Source organism: Athene noctua, chromosome 1 (genome assembly GCF_965140245.1).
Source record: "Athene noctua chromosome 1, bAthNoc1.hap1.1, whole genome shotgun sequence".
NCBI classification, from domain to species: Eukaryota; Metazoa; Chordata; class Aves; order Strigiformes; family Strigidae; genus Athene; species Athene noctua.
Genome location: NC_134037.1, coordinates 242,387,742 through 242,409,776, shown reverse-complemented (window position 1 = coordinate 242,409,776; position 22,035 = coordinate 242,387,742). Strand labels below are relative to the sequence as shown.

Sequence of the window (22,035 nt, the reverse complement as noted above, 5' to 3'; positions counted from 1 at the left end):
TCAAACCACAGTTCCTCCCAAGGCACTGCTTATTAAAGTACATGAGGGCACATTCTCAAGAATCCAATATTTTTAGCTGAGAATGCAGGTTAAAAAGAGACAGTGGCTTTATAAAGTATTAAACTGTTGCTGAATGCTTTACCTGGAATTTTGGTCCAAATGGACATTGTGGTAAAAGCTGAAATTGTGCTGTTTAAAAATATCTGCCAGTGTCCAGTGAAACTTTTCTCTCTTGCTTCTTAAGTAGTTCAGAAGGTCACCATAGCAACAGTATTCAAATATCAAGTAGATTGGCCCTGAAATAGTTGGAAATGTAAATGCCTCCTGCTATCTATAGCACTCTCCCCATTAAAGCCCTAATGATACCTCATCTTCTCCCAGGACGAATCTGTATGAACTGTTCCAAGCATCTTCCCTTCCCAGGTAAATAACCAGTACTGATGGGTGGGTAATGTTTACTGACTAATTACTGACTGTACTGCCACTTTGGAAAGTGTAGCTGATTCTTCCCAGTGGTGCATGTCCCACAGTGGATTGCAAATGACTATGAAGGCACAAAGATCCTTCCCCATACCAATGGCACTGTGGAGGACAGCACAGCTGATAAACGTTCAACATATTGTCTAAACCATGGTTCAAGCAAAAGATGACCCCTGCTAATTATCTTGATGGTGAAAATTGGTACCATTTAACCTATGCCCTTTCACTGTCTGCATTCCCTTCATGCTCTAGAAGCATCCTGTTTTTGAAGGCCACTAAGTGTGTTTGCTGAGAGGATCTCTAGAAGGGAAAGACCTTACAAGGGGACGTGTTTGAGTGGAGCACTGGTCAGGCCACTTTCTCAAAAATATGCCCGATTCCCAATGAGGCAGGCTTGGAGGAAAGCCATGACAAGCCATCAGGAGCAGAGCGAATGGCCAGGGAGAGCTCAGAGGGGTCACACATCCCCTCTGCGAAGACTTACACTGGCATCACCCCTTCTGGCTCAGAAAGACTGAATACGAATTTGTGGATGTTTCTGCTGGGAGGCCCCTGTCAAGCAAGGTAGGGCACACTGAAAAGCCTGTAAAGTCTCTCAGAGGATGGATGTAGAAGTGTTGAGAACCATGTAAATGCTTCTGAAAATGGGACTTGGGTAAAGCTGGAATTGTCTCTGCCCTACCCAGCCAGACTAAGCAGGTCTTCCCTGCAGCTCTCCTGCCTACACCATCACATCTTGCCAAATTTTTCAGAAGGCAGTGGCAGCCTGTATAGTTTCAAATCAGCTAAAGCCACCACCAACAATCTATTGCTTTCCTCTTATGCCTCGAATATATTTGCACGACATTATTGCTGTTGATGAAAATGGGGAAACAAGAGTTAACTGTTATTTTTGTTTTTTTCTGACTTAATAAATATTAATGGCAGAAAATATGTCAAGTTTTTCAGGGGCAGATGTTATAACTCCTGATACGGACAAACACTGAATATAACCCTTCCCTTCCCCCAAGGTGATCTATTCTTCAGCCTCTCCTCACCTGTTCCTGTTCACTGCTGGACTGGCCAGAGAAAGAGTTCTTGGGACAAGAATATCCATGTATGTTGCCTCAATGACAACTGATGACAACTTGAGTCACACAATAATTAATCAGAGATAATATCTTGCCACTTTCATCTTAGTCCATCTTTGCTTAGTTCTTTCCATCTTCAGTTTATTTTTACATTCAGTCATTTAAAATGTTCTCTCTCTTTTCATTATTCACTTCTTTCCTCCTCTGTCTGTGGGTGTCCCTGCCTCTCCTGCTCTTTTTCAGTTTCTTTCCTTTCCTGACTAGCTTCTAGACATTTCCCCCTTCCTCTCTACAACTTCACTTTCTACAGTGTGAGCCATGTGATTTAAGAAAAAAAATATATACTTTCTTATGTGAGTATAATCAAGTGGATACAAAAATACCTTACAGCAGATAAGTTTCTCCTTTTCACTTAATAAACTGGCCCATATCTGTGCCATCACCGCTGTAACAGGAAAACCTCTTCCACAGAAGTGCTGTTATATCACTTCATGCAAGTACAATTAGAAAGGACCCATTTCCATACACATGCATGGCCTTAACTTTGCTTTCAGTTCATCTTCATCTTATTTTGGGTCAGCACAGAGCCGCAAAATTGGTTGGGCAAAGACAGGATTCAGGAATGAAGAGGGGAACAGCAGCACTAGTGGTAAGTGATTAATTATGGCTTGAATGTTTTGAATACTGATTTCGGTGATCAATTTTGATACTTTTCTGTTCAGGAGTCCTCATTAGTCTGAAGGTTTTAACTGGTACCTTTACACAAGTTACCTGACACAGTACAAGCTCCTAGTAAGTTCACAATATTTTCATGGCTTCCAATGTGAGTCATCATTTTCAGCTCAGACATTAGAGCATCTTTTTCTGAAGCATCAGGTTTTTCTGTAAAAGTAATAACAAAAGTTCAGAAATCTCCAGCAAATAAAAACGTAAATGGTTGTGATGTTTTATCACATGTAAGTCTTCATTTCAAACTAATCGGACTGACAGTATGTTTGGGAACATCCTAAAAAATTGTACTGCATAAAAAGTTTTCACCAAAGTTGGAAAATAAATGTGCATGTAAGTGTGGATCATATGAATGCTTGGGAAAGCAGTCACAAAATGTTCATATTTGTCATTCTTGGGCTGGCGAGTAATGGCAGCAGTGTATGAAGGTGTTCACAAGCACAGAAATAATGGCAGTCAATCCTGTTGGAAAGAAATGCTAAGAGAAAAAAAAAGTCTCAATAGCCATATGGCATGCAATCCAACAGCTAAGAAGGCCACCCTGTTTTTCAGTAATAGTTTTAGGCTTGTTTTGCAGCAAGTATTCACTCCTCATGACCTCAGTGAATTGGAGATGTGAACCAAAATGACCAAGTTGAACTTCCATAAAGACAACCAAAAGGCAGTGGGTCAAGGAAGTATAAAGCTAATGCACATGTGCAAATGGGGGTTGAACAGCTGGACAGCAGTGCTGGCAGAAAGAGTCTGTGTGGGCACATAGGTGAGCAGGGTGCTGGTGCTGCTGCTGATGTGATAGCTCATCCTGTTACATATGGAGAGAGTTGTGGTACTTGGGACCCAATGAGGCAGTAAGGGACCCTGCTCTGCTTGCTGCCACAGAAGCTTGCTTCTGGACAGTGCTTTAATGAGGGGTCAAGACAGTTTGGAGAGAGGCCAGATCAGAGAATAAAGGAGGATTAGAGGTTTAAGAAGCCTGACCCATAAGGAGTGATGGAAAGAAATTGCTTTGTGTCACCAAGAAGAAAAGACTACAGGAAGATGTGCTGGAAGTTTTGCAAACAAGCTAACTCAGATGCAGGAGGTGAAGGGAGTGCAACACTAGACAGCATTACAAGAATAAGTGATCTTACTCCAAAGTCCACAGAGTCACCAATGTGACCAGCAGGCTAATCTGCACTATGAATATGGTCATCACAATTAAAGAGGAGGTGGCCAGAGACCTGCTGCACCACTTGGATGTACACAAGTCTGTGGGACTGGATGGGTTACACCCAAGGGTGCTGAAGGAGTTGGCAGATGTGCTCACCAAGCCACTTTCCACAATTTACCTGAAGCCATGGCTAACTGGGGAGGTCCTGTTGGACTGAAGGGTGGCAAATGTGACACTCATCTACAAGAAAGGCAGGAAGGAGGATCCAGGAAAAGATAGACCTGTCAGTCTGACCTTGGTGCCAGAGAAGGTCATGGAGCAGGTCATCTTGGGGGCCATTAAAAGTCATATAATGGACAACCAGGGAAACAGACCTTGTCAGCATGGGTTTATGAAAGGCAGGTCCTGCCTCTCCTTCTATGACAAGATGACCCGACTATTGGATGAGGGAAAAGCTGTGGATATTGTCTATCTGGATTTTTGAAAAGCATTTGACACAGTTCCCCATAGGATTCTCATAGAAAAACTTGCTGCCCACGGCCTGGATGAGCGAATGGTCTGCTGGGTCAAGCACCGGCTGGATGGACGGTCCCAGAGAGTGGTGGTCAATGGAGCTAAATCCAGCTGGTGGCCAGTCACAAGTGGTGTTCTCAGGACTCGGTGTTGGGACCATTTCTGTTCAACATCTTTATTGATGATCTTGATAAGGACATAGAGTGTATCATCAGTAAACTTGCAGATGACACCAAGTTAAGGGGAGTGTTGATCTGCATGAAGGTAGGGAGGCTCTGCAGAGAGACTTGGATAGATTGGATTGGTGGCCAACATTAACGGGATGAGCTTCAACAAGGAAAAGTGCCAGGTCCTGCACTTGGGCCACAACAACGCCATGCATCACTACAGGCTTGGGGAGGTGTGGCTGGAGAGCTGTGTGGAAGAAAAGGATCTGGGGGTTCTAATTGACAAGCAGCTGAACATGAGCCAGCAGTGTGCCCAGGTGGCCAAGAAAGCCAACAGCATCCTGGCTTGTATCAGAAATAGTGTGACCAGCAGAAGTAGTGAGGTGACAGTCCCCCTGTGCTCTGCACTGGTGAGGCCACACCTGGAGTATTGTGTCCAGTTTTGGGCACCTCAATACGAGAGAGATCTCGAGGTGCTGGAGCGAGTGCAGAGGAGGGCAATGAAGCTGGTGAAGGGCCTGGAGAACAAATCCTGTGAGGAGAGATTGAGGGAGCTGGGGCTGTTCAGTTTGAGGAATAGAAGGCTGAGGGGAGACCTCATCACTCTCTACAGCTACCTGAAAGGTCATTGTAGAGAGGTTGGTGCTGGTCTCTTCTCACAGGTGATTAGTGACAGAACAAGGGGGAATGGCTTTAAACTGCAACAGGGGAGGTTTAGACTGGACATTAGGAAAAAAATTTTCTCAGAAAGAGTGGTCAGACAGTGGAATAGGCTGCCCAGGGAGGTGATGGAGTCACCATCCCTGGGTGTGTTTAAGGGTCGTTTGGATGAGATGCTGGGGGATATGGTGTAGGGGAGAACTTTGTAGAGTAGGGCTGATGGTTGGACTCGATGATCCCAAGGGTCTTTTCCAACCTGAATAATTCTGTGATTCTGTGAATTTAGAGTGCTATGCTTTAGAGTGCTTTAGAGCAGAGCACCTCCATGCTTCCCCACACAACCCAGATCTGTGGTGCATAGGACAAATACAACATGCTGCAGGAAGAAGGCACTTCAGCAATACTTTTCCAAGCTGAAAAAGGATTTTGAAAGCATTTTGAAAGGATTTTGAAACCAAGTATTTGTGAAGTGTAGCTGCTAAAAGTCTGTATATAAAGGGAATTCTTCCAACACTACTTCTGCTTTGGAGTTGCCAGAATACATCACTGCTTGCAGAAGGCGCCCAGAGTTTATTGTACCTTTGAGCATTTTGACTGCGACCTGAACCGAATCTCCTGCGTTGTTAATTCCATAAGCTGTTGCATTCACCACTTTCCCAAAAGCCCCAGAACCGAGGACCTGTCCTACAAGAAACAATATGCCAATATTATTTGCTGCTGGTACAGCACAGACTGCTACTTCAACATTGTGGTTTGCCTTGTGGACCGCTCACCAAATTCCAGATTTTCCCTGGGAAATTCCCATTTGAGATCATACTCGAATTCTCTGAAGTCAATGTAGATGTACTCGTTATCCAATGGGCCTATCATCTGTATCATTTGCAACTGGCTTTCATATCTAAATTGCTTTGGAAGAAAAAAAACAGTGGAATAAGTCTTAGAGAAGAAGCAGCAGCCTGATAGGAACAAAAGAAGAAGGGGCAGGTTTTTATGTTTGCTCTTACCTTTTTGTATTTATGAAAAATGAATACAAACAAGAAAGCAATCAGTAGGAGTAAAAATCCAAGAAAGATATAGAATGCAGTATTGTCCAGAGGGGAAAAAACAGCTCCTGCAACTTTAAGAGATACATATTACTACCCACTGAATCAGAGCCTGTGTGTACAGGTGCAAGGAGAACCTCTGGTGGCTGCCAGCTGCAGTCCCCTCATGCCTGGGCCTCCTCTGCATGGGGAATGAGACAGAACCACATGCAAAGCAAGGAGCTGGGCAGGAGGCTTTAAGTGCTGGGTGATTCTGACATCTGTTTTCATGCCAAAAAAATGCTGCACCAATTAACAAATGTAAGTGCACGGAGGTGTTGCTATGATCGATGGATTGGACTTTGTGAGCATAAACAGGAATAATCACTTCCTCCTCTCATCGCATCTCCCCCTCCCTCCCCGTGGCTTGCCCCAAGCAATGTGTGTTAGGTACCAAAGCACCAGTTACCAGCAGGCGGACTGTTCATAACCTGCTCAGAGCATTGCTCTGCTGTTCAGCCAGGAACCCGCTTAACAACAAGTCAGGATCATACTATAAGGTGTGGGTGGGTAGGTAAGTGTTACATGAGACCTGTTCTCATATTCTGATTGTTTCTAAGACTGTATTATGCTTACTTTCTGTTGTAATTTCAACATAAATGCTCAAACTCTGTCAGTGGTCACAGTTTCTGCCAGCTGTAGTCAAAAGCACCAAACAGGTTATTCATCCATGACAAAGGAAATCTCTGTATTGCAAATATCTGCATGCTTCAAAACACTTCCCAGGTGCCACAGCATGTTCCCTGTAATGAGATATTTTGCCCTGGCAAGTGCGTACAGTGTTACAAGTATAAAGTGCATGGGCAAATAATCATATTGATTTTTTTGTTCAATGAGGAAAGAATCTCTCGTGCCTTCAACAAGAAGAGAGACTGCACAGCAGTTCCCAAAGCAGGGCTTAGCCTTCTGCCACCTGCCTACAGCAGTTTAAGAAGGTCTCACTGTACTCCCCAGTATTCACTGCTGCTTCCCAGACAGGGACTAACCCTTGAGTGGGTCTGTTGGCTCAGTCATGCTCTTGCTTGGTTGTGTGATGACCTCCATGGGGTGAGGAGAGCTCCTACGGGCATTTCTGGCAGCACCACAGTGGCCTCCAGGAGAGGAACAAGAGCTAACACCTGCCACCAGCTACCAAAGTGGCTTCAGCTCTTCCCAAAGCTGATACCTCCAGGTTTCAGGTAGGGATTACTAAGATGAAATAAAAAAGCAGACCCCACCATTGCCATGGCTCCATCCTGCACTTCTATCTGTGTGAAATTTCTGCTTATTTTAATGAGGGAGACCCCTGCTTTGGGAGCAGAGGAAAGACACATGTCTTTCCCATTCACCCACCATTTCCCACACTGTGTGCACACAGTGCTTGTGTTTTACCTGCAATGCCATTGCATGGTCAGTCATTTAGCCAGATAAAAACTACTGTATGTTCTACCACGTTAGCTTTAATTGAGAAAACCTGTGCTAAAGCACTGGTTTATGGTACCTGACAGGTTAATGAAGCTCTTTTCGCAGGTTGAACCGGCAGAATTGTTTGCACAGCACTCCACAGAGAAGGTGGTTGTTGTCTCCTTTACATCTAAAGTACTACTTGAGATCCATGAACCCAGGGATCTCCTCTCTGGCAAGAAGTTGTGAATTCCCTCAGTGATTTCTTCTGTACAGCTGAAAAAGAAAGCAGACCAGTTTTGATTTTTGGCTCACAGTGACATTTTCCAAGGAAGAAGGTGGGATGCTTCAAAACGTGTCTTACATCTGTGTGGGAAAGGAGGGAAGGATAGATGGGCTTGTTTTTTGTCACTGTTAGAGGGAGGCTTCAGAGCAGTTGCCAGTCTTGTTTTTTGGTGGTGGACATGGCAGGGTCAGCGGGGGGTCAACTGGGCTCCCTACCTCCTACACTAGGCTCACTCCCACCCTCCATCACTGCCCTGGCAGGGCGCCTGCAGCTCCTGACCTTCAGGACCTCCACCAATTTCCACAGTGGACAACGACCCCCTCCTACTGCATCTATTCCCACTGGTTTCACCTTTACCACACTCAAACCACCAAACAGCTCCAAATGAGCTGCTACTAAAACAATAAATACAAAATGAACCCACAGTAAAAGTTGTAACTCCTTTCCCTGAAAGTACGTCATTTCAACCACAAAGTTTCTCTCACTCAAGATGGAGACCATCTGCCCTTATTAAGGACTTAAATAAGACCTGATATGTAGAAAGAAGAAACATTTATACTCTAGGGAAAGGAAGCCCATGCAGAGATAATTTTGATAATTTTGACTTTCAGCTTTTCTATCATTCATCAGCTTACTGCCTAATTTACTGTCCACATAAATAAGTAAAGAAATAAAACTTAATCATTTCTACACAGTATTATCTTCTACATGTGGAATTTTCCAAGAAAAGAAATGTCACAGCATTTTCTTTCCAGAAAGATGTTTTTTAAAGAGTATTTTAAACTCACTAGCTGGATGTTTAATTTCCTTTTCCATTTCTGCACAGATTGATGTTAGGAAGCCTTTTCAGAGGTATGGATGAGAAAATGGTCTAGACAGGTTTTTTTATATCTAGTTAAAATACTTAGAGTTTTATCAACAATCTTCCAAAAGATAACTTGACCCAGTACTCTTCTGCACCATGGGATTATTAGTTCTTTAGCATAATATATAAACACTGCAGAGTTCATGAAACAGTTCAAAGCTATTTCAGCATCTCTTGAAATTTTAGGGCCTGAGCCATTGCCCTAAATAAATAGAGGAAATGGAAACACTCTCACTAACTTTACAGGAAACACTCTCACTGTCTTTACTGGTCACAATAACAGCTGTATTAACCAAAGCTTAATCAAGCCCATATTAACCAATGCATTCCCTGAATGCCCTCTAAATTTTATAGGCCAAGAGTAAAAGCTTAGATAAGACTTTGTAACTACCTCACTGTTGATATAAGCCCAGTGGGGTTTATTTCAGTGTAAAGAGCCTGAAATACAGATCTTTATAGACTTCACCTGATACCAATAAAAAAATAGAAAACTTTCCCTCGTTTTGGTGATCTGGTTCCCCTGGAGTGAACCACCATGTCCCCTTGTACAAATGGTGGAAGGTGCATTTTACACTTAGTCTCTTACACACTAGTCTTCATTTAACCAAGGATAGCTCAGATACGGTCTTTGCAATGAATCAAAAAGAGGGAAAATTATATACTTGGATGAGTTCAGTTTGGGACAGTTTTTCCAAATCCAGGATGAGGCAGGGTAACTGTCAGCAGTGCAGGAGATCTGCTTGAACAACAACTGCATCGTTACTTCAGGCTTTCCTGCAACAAGATAAGACAATTTCTGTCAGCACATCAGTGACCAAAACCCTTCACGTTTATGTGGCAATGCTACATCTGCCAAGACCAAGATCTGCTTCTGTTTTCAAATTAACCCACCCACATATCACTGTGAGAGCTGTGTGCAGCCCTCAGCCCTGTGCCTTGGTTCTGTGGGATGGGAGTGTGGTCAAGGCAGGGGGAGCAGCCACTTCTCTGTACAGGCATAGCCAGACCAAAACTGGCAGAGCCAAAATTAGAAGTCTTGACTTCTGCTTTTCTGACTCAGAGCAAGCATTTGGCCCTAGGACTCCACTGACACCCCAGTTCTGGGTGTCCAGCTCATACAAAATGTGCACAGAGGATCCCTTTATAAATCATATATAATAAATAATGATCCCTAACCTAGAGCAAACATGAGATGCTGCAGTCACGTGGCAGAACTGAGGTAACTGAGAGCACCAGGCAAGACTTGTTTTGTGGAAACAGACTCTACAACTCAGAGAGTTATAAAGCATGCATGTTTACTCCGGTGCCGGGGTGCAAGGGGATTTCTCCACAAAGTAGGTGATTGTTTCCTTGTATCAGACTCTGCATGTGTGTGAATTGAGGGCAGGGGTGTAGGAGGCACTGCAGCCCTAACATGTCACACAGCAAAGGGTCTCCAGACTAACTGCATTAACTCATAAATAGCATTAGGAAAAAAATTACATAAACACACCATAGAAAGCTAACACCTAACAAGGACAAGTGTTTCCTCTGACTGTGTATCTCATGTGGTCTCTACAGCAGTCACATATATTCCAGATTTGTAGAATTAGAATATAGTTACTGTATTTTACAGAGTTCCTAGGCTTTGTGGTTTTCTTAAGAAATATTAATTTTCTTGGTATATGACTAATTTCTCATGTTCTGTCCTCTCTGTTTATGGCAGACTAAAGGGAAGAGAAAAAACCTAACAACTTCCTCCTCCTTCCTCTTTTCTCCATACCTGATCAACACAAGAAATATGACCCACAAGCAGCCAGCATCCTTCTCTGACCCAGTGCCTGGATTTCAGCAGTGTAGGGCAGTGTGAAAAGAATCACATTTTTGCCTTGTGCTTCTCCATTTTTAACAATAAATCCATGTAAATGAAATGGGGAATACCAAGAGAAAAGCAACATATTAGCTCCAGTTATATCAGCGGCAAAATCTCAGACTTTGCCAAATCTTCACAGTAATCGTTTTCTCACTTACTTCTCACATACAGAGAGAATTTTTTTGTCACGACCATATCATCATTTTCAGCATAAAATACATATATCCCAGGCTGGTGCTGATGGTCGCAGAACTTTGATGAAATGCTGTGGAGCAAAGAAAAGGAGGGAAAAGGACAAAAGACCAACTTGAAAAAGATTTTTAAAGTAGCCAAGACTCCTATATATGTTTGAAACAATTCAACATCTTTTAATGAGGATTCCAGATTAAATTATTTTTGATTAGAGAATATAAACCCCAGAATGTAACCGTTTTGATAAGAGGAATTTTTTTTTCCTGCAGTATCAATTTAATTCTGCAATGTTTCTCATAGTTCCTGCAGGGCACATGGGCTGTCAGGCTGTGATTTTGTTACCAATCTGTTGGAAGACAAGGTATATAACGCATCCTGGTGCAGACACTAAAGACCAAGAAACATATCATCTTACAGAGATGGCATCCTATTTCTCTCCTTTTGACTAGGTTATCATTGTCAGGATGATTATCATACTTAAATGGCAGCTATTGCAACTCACCAACGTTAGAAGAGCACTTAAGAAAATGTCATCTTAGGTTTAGTTGCTGATATTTTGGGGCAGATATTTTAGCTGACTGCTCAAGGAAAACCTAGTAGGAGGCCCCCAACTCAAATTCAGTGGTAAAGGCAAGCAGGCATATCAGGGAGTTTGAAGCAGACAGAAAAAAAGACAGCATGTACCAGTAATTTTCAAAGTAAGAGAACGCAGTAATGAGCTTGGAAGAAATCTGGATAACTAAAATCATGGTATTTCTCCTTAAGCAAGGAGAATGAGTTCATACAAATGAACTAAGAGATCAAGTCACCTTGCAATCCTTGAGCAAGAAAACTCACATTGAAGCCACTGGCAGTTTAGTCTTTACTGACTTTTGAATGTCTTCATTTAAAATGGCCTTAAAGATGTCCCTGAACTCAGGGACTTTTTAAAATCAGACCCCTTTTAAGATGCCTCAAAATAGATACCGAATGCAGGAGAAACCATAAATCATCTTTTACTTTTGAAATCCTAAATCTGAAGGATCAAATCCTAATGAAATAATGAGAAAGTCATTAAAAAAAGAGTGTCTGATACCTGAAAACATAAGATGACATGAGATAAACATTATAAACTTATCAGAGGTCATTTTGTGTATGAAAACTCGTTTACTCTTAGGAGGGAAGTGAAAATCAGTAGTGTGCTAAAACAGAGAGACAACAAATGCAAATAGAAAATGGTAATTCTGAAGGAATCTCTGAAAACATGTAAGGGCACTGACAGGAGACATGAATCCTTGGGACCTGAAATGAAAAGCTAAAGAAAGGGACAGAGTTAATTAATAAAATCTAATATGATCTATAATCAGGAGGGACGGTTTGATAAGGAAATGGTAGAAATAAATAAAAAAGAAAAATAGGAAATGAAAAAGGATATGAAAAGAATAAAGTAGAAGTGTTGGGAGACAGGATTACACCGAAGTCAATTAAAATATGTAAAGTCAGGCTCACAGTATGTTAAGGTATGTGATGACCTTCTTTGTTTTGTTTTGAGAAACCTGCTTTAAAAAAAATCTGCAGCACTACAGCTTGTAGGTAGAATCTCTTGATCTCGCTACCTCTTGCTGCTTCTGGGGACTTCAAACCGAATTAAATATCTACCCCAACTCTTTTTGCTCAGGTGATACATGTCTATCCAATGCTAGTATTCAACCAAAACTGGGTAGCTGTGGGGGATGTTTGCGTAGAAAAATGTACTTGTCAGATGAAATAATCACCAAATTAATGTATTTTTCTCTCAATTATATTTTTCCATAAAATAAATAGGATGATAAATAAATGCAAAGTATAAATACCTAAAATGAACATTAAAAAAAAAGTATTTAATCAACAGTGCAGTCAGATGGATGACTGAGTTATCTGTTTGAAGCAGCCTCCAGGCCACGCTTTGGTGATGCTTGGGGTGGTGAGGCAGCCATGGCCATGTCTGTGGCCGGTGCAGGGCTGGCAGCAGCTGAGCCAGCCCAGAACAGGTTGTTCCAGGAACACAATCTGGACTTTCTCCTGTCCGGCAGATGGTGATCAGCACTCAGCAACCGCTACTTTGGTGCTGCAAAGGCCATCTGGAATGACTCATAAACCCCAGGCCACCAGCAGCTGCACCTGACCAATTAATGAGGGTTACCTAAGCTAGTTCAAGAGTTTCCAAAATTGTTATTGTTGGCCCAGTCCGCAGCACCTTCTTATCTGGATTGAATTTATACCAGCTGTCAATCATCCAAGCAAAACTGACTCCCACTCTTACAAGCAGTGAGAAGAGGTCCATACCAGCTGCAAAGCAAATTAGCTCAGCATTATCAGCTGGAGGGAGGTACCTAATGGTTAAGGATGAGCAAATGCCCATAGCCATCCCCTGAGACCTTATTTCCAAAATCAGTCTTGACCACAAAGAGGAGATCTGCCTGGCCCATGTCAGGCATTGCAGATTAGTCACCAACACCCACCCAATGCTATCAAAGTTTGCTGACAGCCCTCACTTTATCAGCAGGGACAGAGTTCCTGTGGTCACTGCCAGGAGATGACAGTTAACTAATCTGAACTAAGCTGTCTCTGAACCTCATGAATGTCTGACTCAATACACCATCTGATGCAGATGAAAAGGCCAGTCTGTTGCAAAGATGACTTGACAAGCTGGTGGATAAAATCAATAATACTAAGGATTAAATACTAAGGATTAAACCAAAATACTAAGGAAAGAAATAATAAAAATAATCAAGGCTGTGACACAGTTTTATACAGAGGCTAAGAGAGGTTTTAAGAATATGAGAAGAAATCAGTGGAGCCACATTAATGCCTGCTTGGTTTTAAAGCTAAAAATTTAAAAGAGCAGCTTGGCTTTATTTTCATTGAGGTGAATAAGAGCTGTTACCTTGAAAGCCATGAGACTACTCTGAAGGAAATTAGATAATGTTATCAAGAAATTAGAAAGCCCAGGGAATGGAGAAAACATTATCCTTAAACAGGATTCATGCCAGAACTTCATTGTAGGAAATAACAAAAAAGGTAGATAACTAACAGGTTTATTCAAAACATGTTTTGCAGCAGTGGAAGAATACATGACCTGGGTAATGAGCAGAACGGTATGTTTCTGTGGCACAGGCACCGTTGAACAGATCTAACAGTGGCCTGGGAAACTATGGGGCCCTGGACTTGATTTGAGCAGTTTGAAAGACACTGGGAACATCATCAAGAACAGGATGACAAAAGGGGAACATGTAGAACTTGTGATCCAGTATGAAAACCGCAGCAGATCTGTAACTGAGAAATTACATTAGAGAGAAAGGGCATGGCAAAAATGTATACAAACTAAAGGGTTGCAGATGCACATGCACAGCTTACCAAGGGGTTTATTATAACATGGAGAATAAAGTGATTCTTGAAGTTATCTACATGAACTGCTGTTGAAAGCCAAAATAATGTTTGAGTGTCTTTTGTTAACATAGCTTCATCACGTGGCCCATCCACATTTTAAAAACACAAATAGAATACAATACAAAACATGGACAGTAAGCAGTCAAAATGCAATATAAAGAGGAAACATTATTATATCAAATTATTCCAAAATATTCAAGTACCTGTGTCCATCCACACTGTAAATTTGTTTACATGGAAATGTTTTTTGGGAAAACAGCCACATGCATCTAACTGGTGGATATGCTGTAAAGTTAACTTCAAAGCAAAACTCTTCCTCACCAATTTCAAAATCTTCTTTAGAGTCGGTTATATTTATAAATCCCTTTTCTGAAAAAAAAAATAAAAGTACAAAGGCTGGACTGCTTAATGAAGGAATTTTGACAACTGTATGTTTTTTGTTTTGGTTATCACAAGCAAAAAAAGCACCATGTTACATCACAAAAGGCATCCTGTTAATCAAAATAAGATAATGCTTCAAAGTAGTACTGAAATGATGTCACTGTGTTCAGCTGCAGACAAACAATCAGAGCCTGCTGAAGTTGCATATTTTTTTTGGTCAGACCAGAACCCTTCCCAAATGGTCCAACATTTCTCCCCAGTCTACCCTACAAGAGCCACAGGGCCAACAACACCATTGTTTATTTGGATTGGTTTAGGTGTGTGTTCCAGGCATTAACAGCTGCATTCTCTGGCTTTCCTCTAACAGGGAACAAAACCAGGTGGCATCTCCACTATGATCAGGTGTTAATAGTAGTTGTTTCTCCTTCTCTTAAATGAGCTGAAGATTTTGCAAATAAATCATGTAGCTGCTCCTTTATTTCTCCATCTAAATTAGACATGTTTGATGAAAGACAACAGCAACATGAAAAAATGTTTTGAAGATGTGCATGAACCATGAACTGCCGGTACTTGCCCTGCTATGGTGGGATTTGTTTCACCTAATGGAGCTGTCTGAAGTTCAGTGACCCCCCCTAAGCTACTTGTATGGACCTCTGATAAACTCAGTGGAATGAGACATGCATGTCCAGATGTATTTCATCCTAAAATAGAAGATATCAAAGATATACGGAACTGCGTAAGAAAATATCTGTTTCTTAGCACTGACTGCTGGGGCTAGATGTCTCATGATGTGAAATGAATCACACCCAAAGAGGCTGAACAGCGGACACATGTGGGAGGAAGTTGTCCTAAAGGCACCAGTGGTGCTAGAATCCACTCCATAAAAATCACAGAATCATATACATTGGAAGAGATCTCTGGAGATGTCTATTCCAGCTCTTGCTCAGAGCAGGTCCAGCTAGATGAGGTTGCTCAGAGCCATGTCCAGTTGAGTTTGGGTATCCAAGGAAGTAGAGTCTACAACATCTGGGAAACTTGTGGCAACGTTTAATCAGCCACATGGTGAAAAACTGCACTGTAGAAATATTGCTGGACTGGGTTTTTCCTTTTGAATGCTTTTCTTCTGGTTGTAAACCTATATTCTGCTTGGCATGTTTCATCTCTGTCTAGCTTATTGGTTTGAAAATACTATCTGGAAACTCCCATATAAACCACAAAAAAATCAGTATTTTAAAACTTGAAGCAATTCCTTTCATGACTGTTCTCCTACTTTTTGATATTAAAGGCTTATTGGTTTTATAAATTGGACCTTCATCTTTTGAATGATCTTTTGAACCTCATCCTTCCAGGCAGAATGTCATCTTTATGTGTATTGTTAACAACATGACCAGCCAACAGTAAAAGCTTTCTCCAGAGTGCACACAAGGACCTTGGAGCAATCTATGCCATTTCTCTGGAAAACAGCTCAGAAAACGTAGTTTCCTTCTTGAAGGAGAAAGAAACCAGCACATTATTTCTTGGCTTATCATTTTTTTGGCAGGTTTAAGTGTATTTCTGCCAGAGAAACTGTGAACATGATTATTCAGTAATGACAGAGAGGTGAGATGAAATTCTTGAGACTGGAATCAAAGCTTTCAAGTCTCTGTATTTATTGTATTTGTTTATTTGTTGCTTTAAACCTAATATGTGTTGCAAAATAGCTCGCATATTCCTTAATCAAGATTACGTAGTGCTAAAAATTCTTTATTCAACACTGGTGGAAACTGAGCATAAGAACTGCAGAAACAAAGAGCCTTGCAGCTGCAGTTGTTGACATGATCTCTGCTGCACTTTAAAGTGGCCTAACTACCCTGTCTGAGCTGACCAGCTACACAAGATGGGATGAGTTGGTGAAGTACCAATTAGCAAAGAGCAAACAAGAGCTGTCTGGCTGCAAGGCATTATTAGAGATTAGAAGACAATCCATCAATGTAGTTACGTTAGCCAGGCTCCTCAGGCAATGCAGTATGTGCCAACCAAAACAGTTTTCTCTTGGTTAAGTTACATCATGACCATTACAAGTGTAGCTATAGGTGCTGACTCATGCACAATGATGGTTTAAAGGTAGGACACTGATCATTTCAGAAACTGCTACACTATGTCATGGACAACTGAGTGAAATCTGTACCTACGTCCCTGCTGAAGTTGAACTTGGGATGATAGCACAAATTCACACCAACATGGGTTGTCATTAATACATTAAACTGAAGGCTGGGGTGGATCAGAAGCATGGCTGTTAGCTAGGTATGACAACATCCCCCCACTTTAATTAACCATGTAAATAAACAAACAGATTTTTTTTTTTATCAGCAAAGCCAATGAGCCCTCAGAAGATTTGCTGGCATAAGGGGTATTAAGGAGGATACAGACAATCATCGTAGCTTGGCATACCCCAGTCAAAAAATACCCTTTTCAGAAATACAGCCTACCAGAGACAGTGACTCAAATATCCCCCGTTACTGTGACACACACTCACACCTGGTAGTTTATGGATCCAAGAAACCACTATTTCTGAACTGGGCACCAGTACTGAGAAAGAAGCATTACTTCTACACTGCTTCTACACTACTCGCTCACTCCTACCTTCTTGTTTACTAAGAAGATGTGTGTCTTAAAAATGCCCAGGTATTGTACTCAGTTACTGTAAATGATAAGAGAACTTCCTGCTCAATGGTAGGCAGAAGCTGAAAAGAGGATATTGCACTGAAAAAGTAATTTCTGAAGAGACGGGTAAGTGTTCTCACTTCCTACTGTTTCTAGCCTAAGTGTTGTAAACTCTGAGAGAAACTACATCTAAGGTCAAATGTATGCTGGGTGCTTTGGAAAGCCTTGTTCTCAGCGCTACAGACTGCAGCTCCAGGCACACCAGTCAGAAAATTAATCCCAGTGCTTACTCTGCAGCATGGTCCTAACTACAGCTTTCCTTTTTATGCCTTATTTCCAGACGTATGCCTATTTGTATGTTATTTCCATCTGAGAAACAAGGTTTGCAGTTGAGGCTGTTCTGAACTAACTTCAACACTACTTGCTTTTAAATCAACACATTGCTGAAGCAGAATGAGGTTTCCTTTGGTATGCTTTTGATTTTTAAAATTTTCAGGCCTTGTGTAGCTTGGTATTAGGAGGATGGTTCCCTTCAGCACCTGAAATGCAGAATACATGCAGAACAACCAATAATGCTGGAGTAGTTGTCTCTTTAGTTTTGGGGTTTCCTTCAGATCTATCATAGCTGCAGCTGCACTTCTGCATGACAGTTTGCCAGCTCTGTCGAGTCATGCTATTCATCACCTCTCTGGGCTTACATTCTCAATTAACACAAAGGCTTTTATTTCCTTTCTGCTACCAGTTCCACGGGTTTTGGAGTTAAAATTCTTCCTCAAATTTACTTTCCCATAAAAAATTTGGCAAACTCAAATGGCTACTTGTCAATCACTCCCTTGCCATAAGAGGAAACAGTCTTTTCTCATTTGTTCTGGGTTTTGGGTGGGAGAGCCCACCTCCAAGAACCTTCCAATTGATTCTTTCCTGTCAGACCCATGTCAGGCCCAGTACAGATTTTGTATCTGCTTTTTTCTGTACAAGAGGAACAAGTACCTGAAGGGACCATACAAAATAGCAGAGCAGAGACCATGAGAATCTCTGCCTTACCTCCCCACCTCTGAAGGTGCAGCAAAGGTGGAGTGAAGGTCCCATATGTGAGTGAAAGGGAGATGCAGTGGGAGCAAGTGGTGAGGAGGAGACAGACCATGGCTACAGCTTTTCAAAACCCATAATGGAGTCACAGCAGGATGTTTCTGTCTCACATTAGTTGAAACCAGTCACTGGTCATTCCAGACTCTGGTCAAACTAACACACAGAGCATTAACAGATGAACACACAGGGCAGGTCATGCATTTTATATTCTTGGACAGCTCCAGAAATGGTGTTTTCTGCAGTGCTTTACCTCTAGCTATTTGTATCTGCTCTGCAGCTGCCTACATCTGAGTCGGTGGCCCAGAGAAGGGCTACACAACTACACTACTCCCTGCTGCCCAGAAAGCCCAAGGCATAGTCCCCTGGGGAACCTATATCTCTGTGTCCCCACAAAAAGCCACTCTGGCTTTGTGTCACACTGGCTGAGACTGACCTACAATAACATAAGATGAATCCCAGTATGTGTTTCTAGAGATACCATTGAAACAATCATGAAGACTAGATCTCTAAACAGTGCCATTTCATTTCACTTCTAAAAGCACTGTCTTTTATTATTTGAAAAACATTAGAAAGAAAAGGTTGATTATCTCTGGGTACCAGAATTAATCAGTTCAGATTAATCTCTTGGCTCTTGTGGACTGCCGGTAAGTGCAAACACTTTTTCCTTAGAAAAGGAACTGCAAATATACGCTGCATACCTGAAAGCAAGGAACTGCCACATGGAAAACAAAGAAAAACAATCAAGGGACAAAATTAACACCAGGGGTTGGAATTACCTAAAACTGTAACCAAAGCAGTTTGATTCGGATGAACAGTAGAAGAACAGGTATAATGTCCACTATCACTTCTTCCTGCAGCTGAAGTAAATGCATACTGGATCCGAATCGCCGAGAGATCTGTTTGGTAGTCTAATCCTTCAAACTGGTGATCCTAGTTTTCAACAGAGATTCCCATTTAATCAGTTGTCAGATTAGTTGTAGAAACAATTAGTTTTTTTCTATTTTAAAATACGCCCTGTCTTCTTACCTGCTCAACTTCTTTGTTTTCAAAAGATAATTTTATTCTGAATTTATAATTATGGTGAACAGCTCTACATCTGATCATCAACGGTTCCCCGACTTTAAGAAGTAATTTAGGTAAAGGTGCTGCTTGTTTTTCATTTAAATCTACAAAATCAGAACACAGTCACTGAAACAACTGTTACTTTTCTGTTACTGAACAAACTGTTTGAAACAAACTGTCTGCTAATGCTGTATAGACATCCATTATTACATTGTAATGATAACTAGAATTTGGGAAAATTACACATAAACCATGAAATTAGTAAATTTGTTGGATTTTCTCATAATTTACAAGATATCTATAGTACACAGTTCAGCATAGATCTTAGCTCAGGTCAGGTTTATTTAAAAAACAGACAAAACTGAATTTATGTATTAATTTATAATTATTTATAAATGTATATATTTGAGAACACTTTGAAGAGCATTGCAACACAGTCCTAAAAGAATGAAGAAAAATTAGTAGATGTTTAGCAAATGTAGAAGGCCAAGTCATTTTTTACAGAGATGACAAATAGCTATTAGAATTGGATTTTAAACATGCGACAGAGCAGTCATATTCAGTTGGATTCGTTTCAGTGATTACAAGGAAGTAGCTTAGCCCAGAAAGTAGAAAGAACTCAGATGAGCAGTACAACTAACATCAGTGTCAGGATCCAGCTTGCATGTAAGTAAACCTTAGAGGGAAGTTACCTATTGTAAAGAGGCTGGTGCATTCTCTGCCCAGGTCATTAACTGCACAGCACCATATATGAGTTTGAAATAATTCATGTTGTACCTTCTGTATGCCACCTATTTCCCCAGTTTCTTCATGTATTTTATCAGGGCAACTGCAATTACAAGCACAATTATTCATTGACTCATTTGGTTAACCTCAAGCAAATAAATCTGATAAATCTCCAAGCTATGAGAATATGTAAACAATAGTGGGAAAACTGGATCTTACATAGCCAAATAAAAAGGAACTAGGAAAGGTGAAGATAAGAAAATAAAAATGTCACAGCCTAGGCAGAAATATGAGCTTAAATGACCTGAATATGCCCCAACTGACTCAGAGACAGGTAATGCTGTGACTAAAATTTGGACAAGAGTGAAATCATAGAGGCTGAGCTTTCATATCACATCTCTGAATTTCTGGTGGTGGGAGCTGCTGCAAATCCATCGGCCATTATGAGTCCCAGATCCCAAACTGCCATGCTGCAGAGAAAGGCATTATTCCTGCTGTTAATAGAATCAACTTTATACATTAATAAAGTGGGGAAAAAAAAATTTAGTTTGGAAAATTATGATCCCTTATAACATCTTCCTGGCTCTAATGCTTCAGGTGACTGTCCCTGCTGACTGGAAAAGAGGAAACATAGCACCCGTTTTTTAAAAGGGTAGAAAGGAGGACCCTGGGAACTACTGACCTGTCAGCCTCTGCTCTGTGCCTGGGAAGGTCATGGAATGGCTCCTCCTAGAAGCTATGCTAAGGCACACAGAGGACAGGGAGGTGACTCGAGACAGCCAGCATGGCTTCACCACAGGCAAGTCCTGCCTGACCAACCTAGTGTCTTCTATGATGGAGTGACTATATCAGTGGACATGGGAAGAGCTACAGATGTTGTCTATCTGGAATTCTCTAAGGCCTTTGACATGGTCCTGCACCACATCCTTCTCTCTAAATTGGAGGGATATGGATTTGATGGGTGGACTGTTTGGTGGATGAGGAATTGGTAGGATGGTTGCATCCAGAGTCAGTTACACTGGTAGGATGCCTTTCAGTACCTAAAGGGGGCCTCTGCGAAAGTTTGGAACAAACTTTCTAGCAGGGTCTGTTACGATAGGACAAGGGCTAATGGTTTTAAACTAAAAGAGAGTAGATTCAGACTGGATATAAGGAAGAAATTTTTTACAGTGAGGGTGGTGAAACACTGGAATAAGTTGCCCAGAGAAGTGTTAGGTGCCCCAGCCCTGGAAACATTCAAGGTCAGCTTGGATGGGGCTTTGAGCAACACAATCTAGTGGAAGATGTCCCTGCTCATTGCAGGGGGATTGGACTAGGTGACCTTTAAAGGACCCTTCCAACCCAAACTATTCTATGATTCATGTTTCCAAAAAGTGTGAAAAACTAGAGGGAAATGCGATACCTTTGATTTGCTCTTGTGACATCAAAATAATAGAATCTGGAATAGATTTTTTCAAGCCAAGAACTGAAAGTTTCCAAGAGAGCACAACAGCCAACATTTCTGAGAAAAATGTGTTGCGGCACTCCAAAAGTGGATCATGCAGACACAGGTTTTCAACCAGCACGTGGGTGTGCAACCTGGCAGAGACTGGCTCCAAAAATTCTGACCCAAAGCTCTTCTTCAGTTACCTTTCCAGCTCAACAGGCACACTAAGCAGTACAAAGCCTTCCCGTTCTTTTTCAGAAGACGGTAAACTTTCAGTCTAGAGACTCAACATGCATATAAACATATATCATACCTCTTTTCAGGTGTTTTGCAAAATATCCACTCCACAGAGGGTTGGGGGTAGCTCTCAGATATGCACTCAATAACATCTGATTTTTCTCTTTTCCTGAAATAGGGTTTGCCTGGTTTCTCTGTCAAAAATCATGCAAATGTTTAAGAATGCTTAAAAAATTTTGGAATGGTGTTTTGCTCATTTCATAGTACATGAAGTTACAGAGTTGTAATTTTGTTTCAGGAGGTTTCAACACCAAGGGAATAGAAAATTATTCTGCCCGAGGGGTATTGTGGGTTGGTCTCATGAGTTTTTCAGCCTTGATTGCTAAATGCACAGCTTCCCCCTAGCAAAGGCCTGCCTCTGTACACCAGAGGATAATCCTGAGACTGATACTGAAAGGTGCTAATTTGCTGTGGTTGCTATTCATTTCACAGGGCAGGAGAACAGATACCTTTTTAAATAACATGCCAAGCCCGTGGCCTTTAGTGGAGTATCTGTTGAGACTACAAAGTCTCTACACATAATGGGATCATTGCATACTACTCAGTAAGATCAGATATGGGATGGAAAAACAAC

General features: G+C 41.4%; 1 protein-coding gene across 1 annotated transcript in view; it reads right to left on the bottom strand.

Moving 5' to 3' along the window:
* The window catches only part of FLT3 (fms related receptor tyrosine kinase 3), a 53,379-nt gene that overhangs the window by 5,916 nt on the left and 25,428 nt on the right, over window positions 1–22,035 (bottom strand). Inside the window, exons 5-17 of the mRNA XM_074914807.1 lie at window positions 21,478–21,595; window positions 19,705–19,841; window positions 18,977–19,116; window positions 18,727–18,880; window positions 14,041–14,206; window positions 10,396–10,502; window positions 9,048–9,159; window positions 7,332–7,510; window positions 5,774–5,886; window positions 5,543–5,675; window positions 5,349–5,453; window positions 2,322–2,432; window positions 143–296 (exon numbers count right to left, since the gene is read on the bottom strand). Of these exons, the coding sequence (XP_074770908.1) occupies window positions 143–296; window positions 2,322–2,432; window positions 5,349–5,453; window positions 5,543–5,675; window positions 5,774–5,886; window positions 7,332–7,510; window positions 9,048–9,159; window positions 10,396–10,502; window positions 14,041–14,206; window positions 18,727–18,880; window positions 18,977–19,116; window positions 19,705–19,841; window positions 21,478–21,595 (1,729 nt within the window). The remainder of the gene's footprint in view (window positions 1–142; window positions 297–2,321; window positions 2,433–5,348; window positions 5,454–5,542; window positions 5,676–5,773; window positions 5,887–7,331; window positions 7,511–9,047; window positions 9,160–10,395; window positions 10,503–14,040; window positions 14,207–18,726; window positions 18,881–18,976; window positions 19,117–19,704; window positions 19,842–21,477; window positions 21,596–22,035) is intronic.